This window comes from Argiope bruennichi, chromosome 6 (genome assembly GCF_947563725.1).
Source record: "Argiope bruennichi chromosome 6, qqArgBrue1.1, whole genome shotgun sequence".
Lineage (NCBI taxonomy): Eukaryota > Metazoa > Arthropoda > Arachnida > Araneae > Araneidae > Argiope > Argiope bruennichi.
In genome coordinates this window covers 39,723,010-39,741,892 of record NC_079156.1, presented here as the reverse complement: position 1 = coordinate 39,741,892, position 18,883 = coordinate 39,723,010, and the positions used below count along the sequence as shown (strand labels likewise).

Sequence of the window (18,883 nt, the reverse complement as noted above, 5' to 3'; positions counted from 1 at the left end):
CGAACTCCTTCGGATAAGTTTAAGGATAGTTTCTTATTGAAATACTTCATGCCAACCGCTTAACAGATTAAAATACGCTTCCTTTTAAGTATCAATAATAATAAAAAAAAAATACTCTCTCTCTCTGTATATATATATATATATATATAATATGTGTGTGTGTGTAAATAATAATAAAAAAAATTGTCTTTCTTTCTCTCTCTCTATATATATATATATAATACATATTAGGGGTAAAGAAAAGATTTTTAGTTATTAAATGAATTTAAACTATCCTAATTTTTTTTTCTTTTGATCCAAAAAAGAGCAGCAGTCGAAGGGATAACAAAATCTCCAAACTGGAATGTCAATAAAAATGATATAATGTCTCTTTTGAAAGGGCGTAAACTTGCATCACAGCGCCCTCACCACGTGAAAAAAAAGAAAAAGAAAGAAAACATCCAGTAAATTTTTTTAGGTAGATTCCTATAGGAAGACTCCCTATTGCAATGGTTCTCATGACAAGACTTCGGGAAAATTTCTTCACTTCTTTACCGATCATGGTCCCTAGAACCCCAAACCATCCTTCGTTCAAAAGTCGTATATGCGTATTACGTTTTGCCCATGTTATCTTGTGAGCAGGATAATTAGAATAATTTTGTTTGGATTTTCACTGGCTTGGAATATGTTAGAAATGTAAAAATTCCTGACGAGTGTGTAAATAGACCATCTAACTCATAGGGAGGAATGTTGTATGGGGGGGGGTAACATTTTCATTTCGCATTAACTTTCTTAATATTTATGACAGAGAAATTAATCCAGTTGCCAAAATAGCGTCTTATTAAAACGAACAACTTTTATATTTGAAGTTTTTCGATATTTGCAATATCTTAGAAGTTAAAGGTTGAAAATTGATTTTCAAGGCCTAGTTTTGACTGCTTCTAACAACAGGTATTTATGTTGCCGGATAATAACTGAGATGTAACGGAATCTACCGTTGCTTTCCAGCTTACCGAGAGGAATTTTTTTTAAAATTGTTATAACTGTCAACTTTTAAAGTGGTTGCAGTGCAGACATTTTAAAAATAAGAATAATATATAAACTTCAGCATTTTTCTTTACTTTTCTTTTATTATTGCGTGTAAAGGTTTGGAAGAGGCACATTTTATAAGCATTAAACTGTATACAATCATCTATCAAAAGTTTTCAATATTAATTATAGAATGGCTGAGAAATGGACAAAACTCTGGATTGTCCACCTATATTTTACTCATAATCCACTTACTAAAAGGTGAAATCACAATCTATGTATTCTTCATGCAGTACAGTTTCATCAATAAGACATATTCTGACTGAATGCTCTAATTTTAATAATTTTAGAATATGATGTCATAATTATGCACCCCCAAATTTGAGAGATTTATTTTCAGATATACCGAATAAAAAAAAAATATTTTGTTAGTGATAAGGGATTTAGTAATGTTATTTGACTGATTTTGTCTTTTTTGATTCCTTTATTATTTTATTTTATTTCTTAATCTTTTAATGATGAATCAGATTAAGATATTAAAATAATACCTTGAATTTTGCGCAGAATGTTCTGGTCTGGCTTTTGCGCTATAAAAATATAGTCAATCAGTTAAAAACATTTATTCTTTTTAAATAAAAATTTAAAAAAAATAGCCTTCATTACTTATCCCTCTTCCCCCCCCCCCCACAAAAAATAAATCACATTTTATCATTTGCATGAATTTTGCTCCAGTTCTTTTTATTTTATCTGCTGTAGAGTGATATATTGTGCTATGATTTCCAATTTTTTGATCATAAATTACTTTCAAAAACGTAAACGCTTTTTGAAATTCCATTATTTTTCTGTATAAATAAATACCTTTCAAGTCCCTGGACGTCAAATTGCCTCTTTGCTTTTCTGTATCAAATCACCGTGTCATCTTCCGCAACGAAATGACGAACAAGATAGATTTTCGCTTCATTAAATTCTCTTTCATAACCAGACCAGGTGTATCGGCGACCCTGTGCTCAACATTAGACACCTTGGTCGTCTATCACATATGATCCATGTGACAACAATGGGCTCCCCGTGGCGTAAAATAGCAATTAATACTTCCTAACGAGCGCTGGGAATTTACCGTTGTCCTTCACTATGCTGTATAAGAATTTAGAGATGCTTTAGTTGGTGCAAAAGCTTTATGGGGAACAGCAGCGGATGGACTAATATCCCGTTCTAGGTGTCACGTCGTTTGGTTCGATTCTTTTTGTATCAGATTTGGTAAGTGATATTCTTATTGACTTAAAAAAAATAGCACGCCAAGTTGATTGTGAATTTCCTTAGTTTTATTTGCTGTTTTCCTATGGATTAGTTGCAACGTGTATAGATATAGTTGCCTCACATGGGCAGTTTTTTGCACAAAGTTGGTTGTCAATTCGAAAGTTTTATTTTGTGCCGAAATTTGTGGGTGTAATGTGTTTTCCCTATGGATTAGTTGCAACTTGTATGAATATAGTTGCCTCACATGGGCAGTTTTTTGCACAAAGTTAGTTGCGAATTTGAAAGTTTTATTTTGTGCTGAAATTTGTGGTTTTACCCTTTGCACACCAGAGGTAACTCATGGTCACCATTCAAGACGGTGCATCATTTTGACATTTTATTTATTTCTTTTTCAATTTTGATTGTTAAAAATACCTACAGAATGGTAAAAAGATGTAAATTAACTTTTCGGGGAAATTCAACTTGAAACAATTATATATATTTATTTTTTGGAACAATAAACAAGCCCTTATATTAGACGAATAATTTTGCATCGCATAACTGTTCCGAGTCCAAGTGTTAAATGTGGTTTACCTGTGGATTAAATCCAACTTATATGGATGCAGTCAACTCACAGTAGTTTTCTGCACAAAATTAGAATTTTCAAATTCGGATTTTAAGCCGGAATTTGCGAATGTCACTTGGCTTTCCTAAGAATTTTCTTATCTTACATGAATTCAGTTGTGCGCAGTAGCGGCTTTCTATGCAGATGGTTGAAACGGTTGTCCTTTGTCTGGAGACTCTGTGATGCCCATTAAAGTCTATCCGATTTAAATCGTAATTCCAGGTTGCGAATTTACGGCAAGCAGATTTGTTCCAAGTGAAATTCACCCCTTACAGACAATGATAATTCTTTTATTGGTATTGAAAATGTTTTTGTTTTAATCATTTTTCTTTCTATACTGTCGCTAAATGTCTTCAATTAATGTATGATGGTTTTTTTTTCTTTTTTAATGAATGATGCTTTTAGGCTAATATATTTCGTTGTAAATCATATCCTTATATGCAAGACAAAGATTTTAAGCCAAAGATGGTTCGCAATATTCATTTCTGTGGTCTTTTCAATTTGGAATCTCCGTAATTATCTCTATATTTAAGTATATAGGTCTTCCAGTTCCAACTACTAAACTGATTTCGTACATTTTTTTTAAAATTTCATTTGAAAATTTATGCACGTTAGATATGTTTTTAGGGTCGTTTAACCTCATCGTCGTCCGTAACGCTTCTAGCGCGTTCAAGTGAAACTTCTGCAGGGCGGCCGTTACGTGCTTCAAGCGTTCTTCTACATTTTTAACTTTTAAAACGCTTTATAAATGTTTATTTGTTTGAGTTTTTATTTTTGTTTGTTCTAATGCGGCGAAAAACAGAGGAAAATCAAATTTTCTCGGTCAGCAGAGGATGGCTAAAGGTTTATCTCCATTACTTTCGTTTTCGGGAAATCTCAAAGATTCGACTTCACTATATATTCTCTAAAGAAAGGGAAGGGAAACCAAACAAACAGCAACAAGACAAACAACCGCGAGAGTCACCTACTCCCAACCCCTGTTTCAATTTCATGGATTTATATACATCAATGGTCGCTTGCCCCCCCCCGCCCCCCATCTCACTCGCTTTCCATTCTCGAAAGATAACGTGAAAGCCCATTCTCAACAACTGAATTGATTTCACTACTTAGCAGGTGTCGTCCTCGTCATCTGACTGCTGTTCAAAATCACGAGGTCCGTCCCAAAATAACCCTAGTGTTGCTTTACAACGGGACGTTAATATAACTAAACTTTACTACTTGGTCTGCAAAGTTAACCAATCAGAATGTTCCACGTTATTGTGGAAGTGTAATTTAAAATAGTACTTTCCTTTGGCGTGATAAGATATAATCCATCAAATTTGATTATATGATAAGTGAACATCTGGTTATCAAAGACGGCTAGTATGAATTAAAAAATAATCTCAGGGTTCAGTCATGAAATGCAATCGTAATCTTACTGGGAGTCAGAGCAAAGTTGGACGAAGTGCCGCTAGCAGATCGAAGGAGGAAAGAAAAAAAAAAAAAAAAATGTCAGTGAAATTTATTGTGTGTAGTTTCCTGAATCATTGAAATGATTTTATGTATTTTATCATCCCGCTGTCATATTGCTAAAACAAAGTAGGTTAAGGAACGCGGAAATCAAATCGAACGTCATTGAAACGTCGATCCTTTTTTCGCGCGCAGATACATTATTTCGAGTATATTTCTGTTAGCAATAAGATCGAATGCGATTCTTTCTGTAATTAGCTTCGTTGTTAGAGAGCCAATCCATTTTCGACCGAGCTATCAAATGTAAAGGATGCAAATGTGTATCTCTAAGCGATTTTAAGTGGAATTCTTAATTTTTATTTATTCAACTTATTATGAATTATTTGGTCGATAAAAATATTGCCACACAAAAGTAATTTTTAATTAAAATACAAAAGAATATGCTTTCATTGGTGCCGATTCAATTGTAAACTTTTTATTTCCTAATTTAGATGATTTCCTTTTCTTTTTTTTCTTTTTTAAATAATACATAATATAAAATAATATTTTTCATTGTTCATTTAATTCAAACAGTTTCTATTGTTTCTTAAAATATCTGTTCTTTTATTGTTCGTTTGTTAAAGATATGGTATTTATATTTTCATATCGTTTGGCAATGTCGTAATAAAATTGAACTTTTTATCTTAATTCTATTTGCTGATTTTATTTTATTTCATTTATTTTTGTTGATTTTATTCGCAAAATCGACGAAGTATGTTAAGAATTAAATGTTTTATGGCGAATGATTATACTTATAGTTCTTTAACTTTTACTTTCTCTTTTATGAAATATATAGAGAAAAAGTATTGTAATCATCAGAAAATTCGGACTTGAGATTTTAACAGATTTCCATTTTTCAAACCTTTCCGAGTTCCAAAACGACACTTTTGGAACTATGTCTGTCTGGAAACGAGTGAAATCAAAAATGCTTTGAGCTATATTGTTGGAATTTAGCATGTGACTTTAATACCAAATTTGTTGATTTCTATCGAATTTCGACTGAAATCCATTTACAAGAAATCTAACAGTAGCTATAATATATAAAAAGCTAGCAGGATGAAATTTAGTACACAATTTTAGCTTCGAAAATGTAAACCGATATTAAACTTGAAATATCATAACTCAAAAATGTTTTAGCCAGACGGATGAAATCTAGAATGTTTTTTCGTATCAAATATGTCGATAACATCCTCAAATTTTTGACAAAATCCATTCACGAGAGGTGTGCGGTCTGTATATCTGAGTGCCAGTAAGCGTGATGACTACTAAATGTAAAGACCGGAGAAAATAAAATTTGGTACACGTATTTAACATTTAGCGCATATCGAACTAAATCCTTCAAGAGATTAACTATTCTGTCTGTCTGTACTTTCGCACGCATGTAAATGACGTAACTGGAAAATGCAGTGGCTTAATTGAATGAAATTTTATGTATAGGTTTTCGTACGTGGTGTGTAAATTCTTGAACCTAATTGATTTTTTGATTTTGAACCAGAACTGTCATGGATGATGAAATATGAAATTAATTTTTAACAATGCAAATAATATCTTCTTGGGATATTGAACCCTTTTTTTTTTCTCATCTGTGTTATTTATTCAAAGGGAGGAACCTAAAATTTTCAAAGATTATTAATATTTCCAAGAATTTTTGTTAAAAAGTATGGACCTCAATCCGCCTCATTACATATATATGCAAACGGGATATGGTACTTTTCCGTTAGCCGGTCGCAAATGTCGCCAATTGTGAACCAAACGAGATTTTGACATAAGATATTTGGCGGAATTCTACATTATTTGGCGATTTTTCGCTTGCGCCCGGCTAACGGAAAAGTACCTGGGATATATTAAATGATGCAACAAATAAATGAACTTTAGCATACTAGCGGCCTTTGGTGACTATCTTGTTCTCCCGGATTATGGATTTTTGTTAAATAATTAATATAAAAGTGCACTTTTTAAAAAAAATTATTTTTAGTTGATATGACTGAAAAATATAAATTCAAATGAACCAGTTTACTATAAATTAAACAATGTATATATTACGAAATAAAAGCAGAAATGAAAATCCTGTTACGAAGTTTGAAAACATAGGATTGGATGATCTGTTGGTTGAATTTGAATTCCATTATGAAACAAATCGATATTCTAATTGAATGAAAAAATATTATTGAATTCAGAGAAAATATTGTACGGAAAGGGAATTGACATCATTCAAAATGTAATTTTTTAGTCTTAAGATAATACAAAGACCATTTTTGTGAGATAATTGTTTTGGAAGATATGAACCTAGGAAAATCATAGCTTTTACCCATCTGGGGGCGATCAAAAGACTGTTATTGAACCCCATTGAACTTTCTGTATCACGTCTTTTTCTTGATTTCTTTTTGTCTTCTTTCATGGGGTAGAATGGATTTTTTAGTGACACGGTGATCGCTCTTCAGAGCATTTTTAATTGCATTTTGTTGCTCTATTAACTAACTAAAGGAAGTGTCGATTCAATATCGCCTTTAAAAAGCGCATAATGAAATTGTCTGAAATTCGTTTGGTAGTTTATTTATATTTGAGTTGCCATTCCTCAATAAGTAATAAGAGCGATTAAAGTGCTACGTACATTAGGGTTATATATATTGTTTTGTCACAAATTTTGGCTACAGTTGATTGGGAAAAAAAAGATATCGAAAATCCATATTTGGTTTTCTTTAATGTTCTACGAAGCACTTAACATTATGTGAAAATAAAAATCTGCACACTTGTGGCGTTCATAGTTCTTATTGAGGAGGGAGGAAAAGGGGGAATTAACAAGAAAGTTTCAGGAAGACCACTTCCACTAGTTATTTTAAATCATAATTTTCTAGTAATTTTGTTCTAAAGCTTGAAAAAAAATTCTTAAATTAATGACATTTTTTTAATGATGCATTCCCAGGAAAGCCAAAAATGTCATTTTAAAATATCTACCATTTAATATAAGCGTGAAACACGTATTCTTTTATGAAAATAGTGCCTTGACAAATCGATGGATGGTTATCTATGTACTATTTCCACGTAATTTTCCATAGTAATTTACGTTAAAATTACGTAACGAAATGTTTGGAATAATTTTATTTGTTTGATTGTCTCTGTAACCTAAATTTAATCTTTGTTTACATTTCTAGAAAATAAGAGTTTTAAAATTTATAAAATCACAGGAAGATTTTTTTTTTCCTTTCAACTCCTACGAACTCATTTTTTAATCAAATTTTTCTATACTTCTTAAAACAATATCCGCGCAATATTAATTGAAATATTTTTTGTTTATGTTTTTCCCATTTCATACATTGCAAAAGATAATTCTTCTGGTATAACAACCGGATATTGGCGTTTATATAACTTTCTGATTAAAAAATAAACAAATAAAATTTTTGATTCCTATTTTAGAAAATCTGTGCATTATATTTAACCTATTTTTTTCATGTTGTTATTTCATTATGCCACCGCGATACACGGTAAGTCATTTGAAATATTATTACAGTAATTAAAAGCTAATGCGAATTAGAATAAATTATATTATGAAGATTTTCTTTTTAAATAAATATATTTAAAACTTAAGAATTAAAAATTATACTACATGAAGATTAATGTATGTTACTTTCCTAATATGAAAAATTGTAGTATCCATTTTGTAGAATATGTGTTTTTGGCAATGTTTTTATCTTTTATCAAAAAAATACCGATATTATATGGAGCGCGGAGGTATTATATAGAAAGGTAGCCGCCTTTATCGTCTATCTGGTTCTCCTAAAATATTTGCGAATTATTAAATCTCTAGACATGGTTTATTGTTGATTATTCCTTTAATAAAGTAATTTTTAATATCAAATTATGATATACATTGGAGCTGTGTTCATTTAATAAACTCAGATTTATTCTATTTTTTTGTGAAAATGAACCTTCCTGATGGCCCCACAATATCATAGCGCAAGTGAAAATGTAATTGTTCTATTAGTCTTATCTTTTTTGGGGGGGGGGCAATGTAACTTCACTTCGCATTCTTAACTAGTCGCCTTAGGCGACAAACTGGTTCGCCGGTTGTATGTATTATAATTAATTTTATTTAAATCGCTTAGATATAACTTCGTATATATGATTTCATCGATTTATCAAATACTAAAGCCGTGTTATACTGATTATCTTTCATATGTTCTGTTCAATCTGTACATGGACCTTTCCAATGGACCCTAGTTCCGTGACATCATATTGATATTATGTACACGGCTCATTTATCATTAATATGTTAATCTATACTTATATAAAGCTCAATGTGTGTGTGTGTGTGTGTGTGTGTGTGTGTGTGTGTGTCTTGGCGCTCTACAGGCCAGGCCATTTGACCTACAGCTACCAAATTTGGCTCATGTATACGTCTAATGTGCACCTAGAGTCCCTTTTTTTTGAATTTTTGATTAGAATTTTAATTATTAATTAAAAACTAACTTTTCCGCCAAAAAAATCTTCTATTTTCCCCACCGCCAAATGAGTAAGGCTTCAGTTTTTTTCCCCCCAACAGTAATGAGGCTAGGGTTAACATTTTTCGGCCGATTATTTCAAACGATTCTGTTTATTTTCTTAATGTTTGATGCATTTAAAATTAAACATTGCTAATGAATCGATCTTTCAGATTAATTCTGAAGTACTTTTGAATTAAAATAACACAGAATAAAGGAAATTAAAAATTTCTAATCTGCATAGCGTTACACCAACTGGCGTAGAAAAATTCACGCATGCGCATTGTGTTCTGATTGTTGACAATATTATCAACGGATGATTCTTGATTTAAATAATTTTTAGATTAGTTGCACGCTTTTGTAATTAAATTGTATTTATGTTAGTTATATATTTTTTGTATATGCTTATAGTTTTAAGTACATCGTTTTTTAAGTAGTTTTTTTAAACCTGTTTTCAACCGATTATTTTAAACGATTCATTTTATTTTCTTAGTGTTTAATGCATTTAAAATTAAACATTGTTAATGAATCGATCTGTTCATGATGATCTGAGAAAATTTTCTTGACAAATTCTTGAGATATTACATAAATTAAGAAAGATATTCTTTAATGCCCATAAAGTTTAAACGCTCAGTGACTCTGTTATCAGTAATCATATTATTAAAAAAATGCTTTGTTTCAGTAAAAAATATTATTATATTAATTGCAGATTAATTCTTTCCATTTTAATTTAAAGCATAAATTCTACGGGAGCTAACAGAAAATGAGAGATACATATTACGTTATGACTGAAGGTTTTTATAATATTATGAGTGAATTATATGACTATCAAAATTTGAAGTTTTAAAATATTTTGAAGAAGAATCTATTAAAGCAGGAATTGCGTAAAATATTTAATTATTAAAATTTAAACGAACATTAAGATTGGCGAACCAGTTGGTCGCCAAAGGCGGCTAGTTACTAATTAACTAGAAGAAATTTAGTAGCACATAATTTGAAAAATTTAAAGAATTGTTTCAAATCAAATGAATTATTTTTATGGTTTAATATTAAAGAATTTCATAAAATAATCACTCAATTTTTAGTTATTAATTAAATATTTAACTTTTCTTAAAGTTTTCAGCAACTCCAATAATCATACACGTGCCCTTATTTACATTTTCCTGATATTGAGAAATCTATAATTATCCTCGTCTCTATGAAAGACAGACAAAAAACAGACCAACCATTGTTTCAGAGTTTCTTTCCAAGAATACATAATTATCTCGGATTCGTTGAGAAAATTCTTTTATTCTTTCAGACAAAATGCATTTATGTTAGTTTATTTATAGAGCCTTGGGCGCGATAGTTTCTTAATATTATCCTTCATAGATGTTTCATACATCTTCATAGATGTTATATGATTATTTTTTTTACATCTGAAATATTTTCGTTATTTGCATATAAAAGTTCCAATGGATTTTTTCCCACCTTTACGTATAACCTTGATCAACTGTCATCTTCTTTCATAAAGAATGTATTGTCCAGCCCACTTTATTTTTTGGGCTTGCAAAATTACGTAATCTTTTGTAGCAGAGTAAACGCCTCTGCTAATCACATGGTATCATTTCTTTTTTCCAACTGAGTATGGATATGGACTAAGGTGTAGTTGTTTCCGGACCTCTGAGCATCAGCAATTCACGCTTATGTTTGATGTGAAATTCTCATGCTTCTTATAATCAATTCTGATTTCTGATGAAGTGCCTTTGTTTTTCCGAGAACGAGTAATTAGTTGCGCATATTTTTGATAAAGCATTCGGATATTTCACGCGTGTTGGATATTCTTATATTTCGTTTTCACTGAATATTTGCCCAATTATTTATGAAATTGGCATTTAATCGAGTGACATCGTGCTTTAAAAGAAATGAGCATTAGTGATTCCAGTTAAAGTGTATAAATGATGATCCTTCAAATTGACGATTTGTGTTTTAAATTTAAAAAAATATTCGGTACTTCTCTTTAGAAGAAGAATGCTTTTTTTTTTGGTAATGGCTGAAGAATTTTTGGGCTGTTACAATGATGGTAATGTAGTTTTTTATTTTTCATGATAATTAAATAATGATTTAGCATTTATTTGTGAATGATTGTTGAAATTCTGTTTTGCCTTTTGGTGATAAAAACAATTTTTGGTCTTTTCATTAAAGAGTATTTTTTTAAAAAAAAGAGAACGAAAGTTTTAAAATATTTAATTTAGCTGTTAAATTATTAAAAATGTTCAATCAGAAAGCAAAAATAAGTAGGGGAAATCAATTTTTCTGCGGTCATTGGTGGATTTTCGATTAGGCAACTGTCTTGGGCCGCTAGACAGAGCCGGCTGCACAAGCAGATTAATTATTTATTAGAGTGTTTGCTTAATAGTCAAATACATAAATTTGCAAAAAATGCAAATTCTTTGAATTATTAAATAATACGATGTCTTTATTGACGCTTTATAAATGGTCAGCTTCCAATCAGCTTCTTTACATTCACATGATTATTACCGTAATTTCCTGCATATAATCCGCGGATTATCTGTTAATCGCTACAGTAGTCGTCACTAATATTATGCCGCCGCGGATAATCCGCCGTATAATCCGCGGATTATACAGTGGTGAAGATTATCTGCTGAAAGTTTTTTGGTCAGAACTAAAAGTAGCACCTGCAGATTATATATCGCCGTGGATAATACGGAGGAAATTACGGTATACCATTATTTATAAATTGCGAATGTTTGCTTAACCCTTTAAAGGGTCATTTTTTTCTAGTCATATTATGTTAAAATATTTTTAGGTTTGAAATTAGAATAAGAAAAGAGATTCATTTAGCTTATTAGATAAATTTGATTAATTAATTAATAATTAAGGTGGTTAATTAATAATTAAGTAACAAATCAAGGCATATCATTTTGTGTGAGATCAAGAACTGAAACATCTAAGTTTCTGTCTTTCTCAAAAATTTTGTCAGAACGTACGCCAACCTACATAATTTCATACAAATATTGATAAATTTGGTGGGAAGCATACTTCCCACGGCCCTAGAAAGGGTTAAATAATATTGTATGTAAACATGGATGTCGCACAGTCTTAAACAATAGTAGATCAATAAAAATTTATGCATTTTCAAAAATTTAGTAAATTAAAAAAAATAATCTAAAAGAAATATGTTGTTAAGTTAAAAATATGTTTACATATAAAACAAAATTTATCATTAGTTTTTAAACTAAACTTATTAACGTAGGGATCTGGTAATATATATATTACTTAGGGTCGCAAAATTACTTGATTCTTTATTGCATATGATCCTCCAGAAGTTATAAGAATTTTATTGATATTTAAATGTCGTCTGATTGCTATAGTTCTAAGTGTTACTCTGTCTATGCTATACATTTTTATTCTGGGGTATTTGTTACTCTGTCTATGCTATACATTTTTATTCTGGGGTATTTGATTGATCTGAAAATTATATTTGCTTTGTTGTATAAAACTTTGTGATAATTGTTTTAAAATAGAGAGAGTTTCAAATTTTAAAAAATTATGATACCTTCCTTTTCATATTGTGATGCCATCACTTTTAACAAGAGTTTAAAATCTTAAGCATTAATAGAGTCGGTTTTTGGATTACACTTTAATTTATCAGACTGCATTAGAAGGGCGGAAATAAGATTGAACAAATGCCAGTGCCGTTATTTACCAGCCATTTTACGATACTTTATTTAATAAGATAACGGTTTATTTATAACGGTGTAGCTCTTTTTTCACATTAGCCCGAGTAGGAAAAGACTTTTTAAAGATTACAACTCATATGCTGTTGACATTTGTTGAATGCATTAGCCAGATTTGTTCCATTTTTTTCACCTGCTTGGCATGATTACCTTGATATCGTTTCCCGAATAAAAATGAAGCATATTTGCTTGTATCTTATCTTAAGAAAAAGTGTTGCTTAAACAGCTGTGTTTGTATCATCCTGACAAATGTTAGTATGCATATATTTCGTTGAGAAGAATAACATAGTGGTTGTGAATTTAATAAATAAATCTTGCAGGTGTGGATTACCATATGACCTATTTTAATGTGTTACGCTAGTGTTTTTCTTCCCTTTCTTTTACCTTTTTTGAAATATATTCTTCTTTCTTTCATGTGGAACTAGCGAACAAACAAAAAAGTTATATATTCTGCTTTATGGCACTCTTACTACAATTTGTAGTCAGTTATTTGAATTCAATCTTATTTTTGTTGTTTCTTCAATCTGTATTATAATTATCTATTTCAGATTCGAATTTCTTTTATAATATGAATTTTTGGAAGAATATTGCCATCATGTAGAATTATAAAATTTTCCCTTTAGTACATGACCCATTGTTCATTATTGGTTCAATGGTTTAAGCTATGGCCTGTCTGAGAAAACTGAATCCGAAAGAGTTATGAATTCTATTTTCTATTTATTCTCTTAACCAGTATTGTTCAAAACTGATAGACGTTAGCAACGAGTTGCTTGCTGTCGTCGGGTTGGGTGCTGGAGTCCCCCCCCCCCAAGTAGAACACAAATATTGATAAGTTTCCCTTAAAAGACACCAAAACGACATTCTGTTTGTTTGTTTCTTATGGCACTTGCCACTGACAAGCCCGCTGTTACGAAGACAGCGATTTAAGCCTGAGGGGGACGTCTCTTATTTTTTATAGCAGCGCCAACTAGGGCCAAGAGTACGACTTTGCTACTCACGCATCACTCATTCGCTTGCACAACCCCGTTTTACAGGAGGGCACATTCACACATCTCACAGATAGAACAACAGAAGAACAACCATGCCCAAACCGGGACTCGAACCCGGGACGCCCAGATCACGGGGAAGACGCGCTACCCCTATGCCAGGACGCCGGCAAACGACATTCTACCCTCCGTATTAGATTTCTACCTAAAATGCTATTACTTCATGTCATTTTTTCTAGCAGACTTTTTGTCTCTTTTATTATGCGTTCTCAGCTCATGGAATCGACATGCATATGCTAGGATAAGGATAGTTAGAATCAACACAATATATTTTAAAACATATTTAGGAGATCGTTCCTTGATTGCCATTCTAAATTTTAATGCTACATTTAAAATTTTGAATCTAGCTTCTAACATAGATTATACTCTATAGATAACGACTCTTAAAATAGCGCTGTTCAAAAACAACTGAAGTATTTTCTGGGGTACCACTATCATCACACAGACAAATGATGCACCAAAAAAGAATCCGAGAAATTAAATATCTCTTTGAAAACTATGTTGTAACGGTGAAAACAAAGTGTAATACAGTAGACTCTCGATTATCCGCCGGCGGGTTATCCGCGCCTGCCGCACAAAGTTTTTTTTTTTTTTTTTTTTTTTTTTTGACTGATTTTTTTCACAAAGGTGCAGTTTTAGTTATGCTTTTGTAATTACATAATACATTACAGTATTAAAACATACATATGTATTAATTTTTCTGTGTATCCTTGACGCCTCTCGTAAATACAAAGCACTTTTCTGTTTTCATTAACAAAATGCATTTTAGGTTAGTTTTGAGTGATATACTAAAATATTAAGCGTTAGTTAAACATTTCCTGCTGTTTATTTTACGTTTTATTGTACATAAAACGATTTTTCAAAGTTGGAATGACTGTTTTCTTTTTTGCTATACCCGGTTTTAGCTTTTTTCGGATTATCCGCGATTTTTGTTATCCGCGGCGGCCTTGCCATCCAATTCCGCGGATAATCGGGAGTGTACTGTATATCGAATACTTTTTTTTAATCCGTCAATATATTGTTAAAAGGATATTCAGGCTTCTGGTTAAAAAAAAAAAGTCTTTTGAATGTGGTTAGTTTTGTTTTTACTCGAATATTATTAATCTGTAATTTTTTTAATAACTTAAATGAAATTCATCTATTGGGTTTTATTTTATCCTCATTGTTTTATTGCGAATATAAAAGCTTTCCTACACATACTGTTTTAGTGTGTGCGTGAAGTGTTAAAATCTAAGAAATAGCGACCTTGAGCAAGTTTTCGAAAATCGACTCGCAATTATTTCCTTTTTTTGTATTGCCAGCATTGATTTATCTCCTTACAATTACAGAGATAATATACTTGCTGTCTAACTTCCAGGATGATTCGTTTATCGTTACTTTATTAAAATGAATTCGATCCTTAAAGATTCTACTATGTAGATGTGTTTCTTCCACAAATAGCAAATTCTTTTTTCCTTCAGTTGTGATCATACTTTTATTCTAAGAATAATTTCTATATTTATTATAAACCCAATAATAACTGGCAGTAATCGTTTGTATGCTTTTAAATTTAATTAAAAAATTGATAGCATTCAGTTCTGCGTTTATTGTAATAATTTATTTCTGTAAATGTTTTAAACTCAGAAAAAATTATTATAAAAATCTGTTGCCTGTTTTTACGATTAATTTTGAAATTAAAAATATTTGATATTGTGTTGATTTGAAGTATAAGTCTAAATTTTTTTTTTTTTTTTGAAACTCAGAAATAAGGTATAATAACTGTCTGCATATATCCAAAATTTATTCTGACCCCCCCCCCTTTTTTTTTGTTCATTTAGGATGTTTTTATTTATTACTACATTTATTGTAAATCCAGAACAAAAATATTGCAAAAATATCTTGTATGCTTTCAAGATTAAGTGTTCGGTACTGTGTTAAAAATCTAATTTAATAAATCTAATTTTTTTAAAACCAGTAATAAATTGTAATAAACATCTGCATATTTCCAAAATTAATTCTGATTTCCCCCTCTTTTTGTTCATCTAGGGTGTTTTTATTTATTACGTTTGTTGTAAACCCAGAACAAAAATGTTGTAAAAATCTCTTAAGCACTTTCAAAATCAATTCTAAATGTGATAGCATTCGATACTGTGTTCATCTTAAGTGTAAATCTATTTTTTTAAATAAAAAAAAAGTTCAAAATCGTCTGCACGTTTTAAAAATATACTGTATTGATGTTAAATGTCAATCTGCATTTGTTACAAACTCAGTAATAAAGTGCAATAATCGTTTGCATATTTCCAAAATTAATTCTATTTTGTGTTGATATTAAGTGTCAATCTGCATTTATTAAAAAAACTCAATAATAAATAGCAATAATCGTCTGCATGTTTCTAAAATTAATTCTAATTTGTGTTGATGTTAAGTGTTAACATGCATTTGTTGTAAACTCAGTAATAAATAGCAATAATTGTTTGCATGTTTCCAAAATTAATTTTAATTTTTTCCTTCTTTCTTTTCCATTTAGGGTGTACGCTGCAGAAGTTGAGCTTTCTGAATATCTTCCTTTGAATAATGCATCTTCATTTCACGATGTGTTTCTCCAGCTCCATCATTTGTCTGCTTGTAGTTACGTGTCACGGCTCCATCAATGTATATGATTCTGGATTAAGCTACCGAGAAGACGACGACGGTTCTCGTTTTCATGACACATCCCACATATCAAATAAAAATTTTACAACATCGAATGTAACGTCATCAGGTAATAATTTTCATCACTACTAATTTCTATCGATTCCCACTTAGGTAGATATTAAAATGCTTTATCGAAATGGTAAAAAACGCAATCAGAATATCAGAACAAGCAGAATTATATCAGAACAATCAGTGAATATAATTTGAAGTATTATGCTTTCAAACCAAGATTTTCGCACCAAGAACGTAAATATTATTTTTATAATAGCTAGTTAAATTATATTTTCTGCGTATTTCCTTTTTTTTTTTTTTTTTGTACTAAAAGGCTTTGTAATAGTCATTACATTTTTATTTACTGGAATCCCATTCAATATTTATGTTCGATGTCTCATAAATTCAAAGGTGGCGCTGTAAGTAGTAAATTTCATCTATTCATTCTGAACTCCAATAAGGTCAGTTACAATTATTCTATTGCCGTGTTTATACTTGGCCAATTATAAGACTGCCAGTAGGCAGCGCCTGCGCAGAAAGGCTGAAAAGTGCTATTCAGTCGATGGGAAGTAATTGCCCCGACGGGACAATAACATGCCAACGTATTCAATTTCTTTCTTACTGCGCATGCATTTGTAGAATTTGACGATTTTTTTTTTGGGGGGGGCGTGGAAAATTTGATCAATTAGCATAGATTAGTTTCAATATTTTTTGCTCTTTGTTCTTTCTGATGCAAAGTTAGGTTTTTTTTTATTCGCTATTTTTTTTTTTTATAGTTTTCCAAATTTAGGTATCTTGACTTTTTTAAATTTCATGCTTTTTTTTTTTGTATAAATATCTATCACTTTAATACAATATGTAGTGAAAAAGGAAAATTCAGGGGCGCGAAAACGGCAATTTACATCCAAATACTGAATGCATGAATTTTAGAATCAGTCATCCATTAAAAAGTAAAGGAGAAAAAAAAAAAAAAAAAGCACGACTTCAAAGTTTTGCGTAAGACAACTTAAAGTTAGTTCATATACTTAGTTCTGCTTGTGATTTGGTTCCTTTTGAAAAAAAAAAAAAATTAAAGTAATTTCATTATCTTCTTAGTGTAGTAAAATGCTTTTGTATGGTTTCTTAATTTGCTGTGACGAGAACGAATTTCGAATGTTCTTCATGTATATTCGACAAGGTTACAATCGATTTTAATATACCCTTAGAGTTAGTCACCAATATGGAAACGAAAACAATTAAACCGAGTGATTTCATTAGCAACACTTCGGGAATTGCTTTACTACATTGTATGGTTGCCTTCTGTCATTGTTGGCATGGTATCATTTGCGATATGGAGAGCACACTGAAATAGATTTCAGCTTTTAGTAAAATAATAATAATTTTTTTTATCGTTTGACTATTTAAGCCAAATTATTGCGCAGTAGCTTCTGAGGGTAAATACCCCTGAGCACCCGAGGGCAGAAGTCTAACTTCTAGCTCAAATGAATATACAGGGGTGTTTGTGCTTCGGTGAAACCTCGGAATTCCGGGGATTTTGAACTTTGATACCCGGAAATTCCGGGGATCGTCGTTCAAAAGGAAGTAGGAATAATAATGAATTATTTATTTTGATCTGGGTAATTTTGTTTGCTTTGAAAGCAGAAAACGCAAGGTCAGTGTGTGTGGTGAAAACTTTTCCTTTCTTTCTCCAAAGGCAGTGATAATGCGTGAAAAAAACTTCTTTTTTGTTCTTTCCTTATTGCGAGTTATGACTCATTCCCCCGGTTCTCGGACATTCTCTTCTGGATTCTTTTCGGCAAGTAGGCGCGGCAGAAAAAAAGGGAGAGACTTCGTTCGACCAGATGTGCGATCACGTGACCTGGGTTCAAAGGTCTTAATTTTGCAAAATTAATGGTTATTAATTTTGCAAAAAAAGTAATTCATTGAACTTTTATAATTAGGTCATTCAATACTTCATAATCGTAATTTTTCATTTCTCCCCCCCCCCCTTCTCGAAACTCCAAAATGTCGGTAGTAAGTCCGTAAAAGTTTCAGGGGATTTTTTGGGGTCCCACAAACACCCCTGAATATAGCACACACACACTCGCTTGCACAACCCCTTTTTACAGGGGGGCTCATTCACGCACTCACAGAGAAAACACAAGGAAGAGAACAACTATGCCCGAACCGGGACTCGAACCCAGGACGCCCAGGTTACGGGAAGACGCGCTACCCCTATGCCAGGACGCCGACAATTATAATAATGCATAACAATTACTTAATTTTTTTTTCTTTTTGGCCGTTACTCTAAGACCAGTCATTCACAATCCTTCTATGCTAGAACGTAACGTGTCGAAACCGGCCAAAATTGGCGTGGCTGGGAACAATGGGCGGCTATCCATCTTCTCAATTTCCACCATTATTCCCTAGCGTTTGGAATGGACGCTGTTAGGCTTATTGCAGAAATGCGAGGGGAGTCATTTTGTGCGTGTGTTAGAGAGAAGGAAAGTCAGAAGGATGTGCGGTTTTTTTCGTAAATGCGAAGCAAAAGAAAATGTACAGTGTTGTTTTTTTTTAGCTGAATATTTATCGAAAGAGTTAGAGAAGACTGGGAGACAA

The 18,883-nt window shown here is 31.5% G+C and overlaps 1 protein-coding gene across 3 annotated transcripts in view; it reads left to right on the top strand.

Annotated features, from left to right (window-relative positions):
• Positions 1 to 18,883, top strand: part of LOC129972137 (zinc transporter ZIP10-like) — a 60,272-nt gene that overhangs the window by 23,149 nt on the left and 18,240 nt on the right. Inside the window, exons 1-2 of one of the 3 annotated variants that reach the window (XM_056086148.1) lie at positions 2,205 to 2,265; positions 16,128 to 16,361. In XM_056086148.1, the coding sequence (XP_055942123.1) occupies positions 16,175 to 16,361 (187 nt within the window). In that variant the 5' untranslated portion in view covers positions 2,205 to 2,265; positions 16,128 to 16,174. Of the gene's footprint in view, positions 1 to 2,204; positions 2,266 to 10,362; positions 10,898 to 16,127; positions 16,362 to 18,883 lie in introns of those variants that run through there. The other 2 variants (XM_056086147.1, XM_056086146.1) reach the window with 2 other exon arrangements.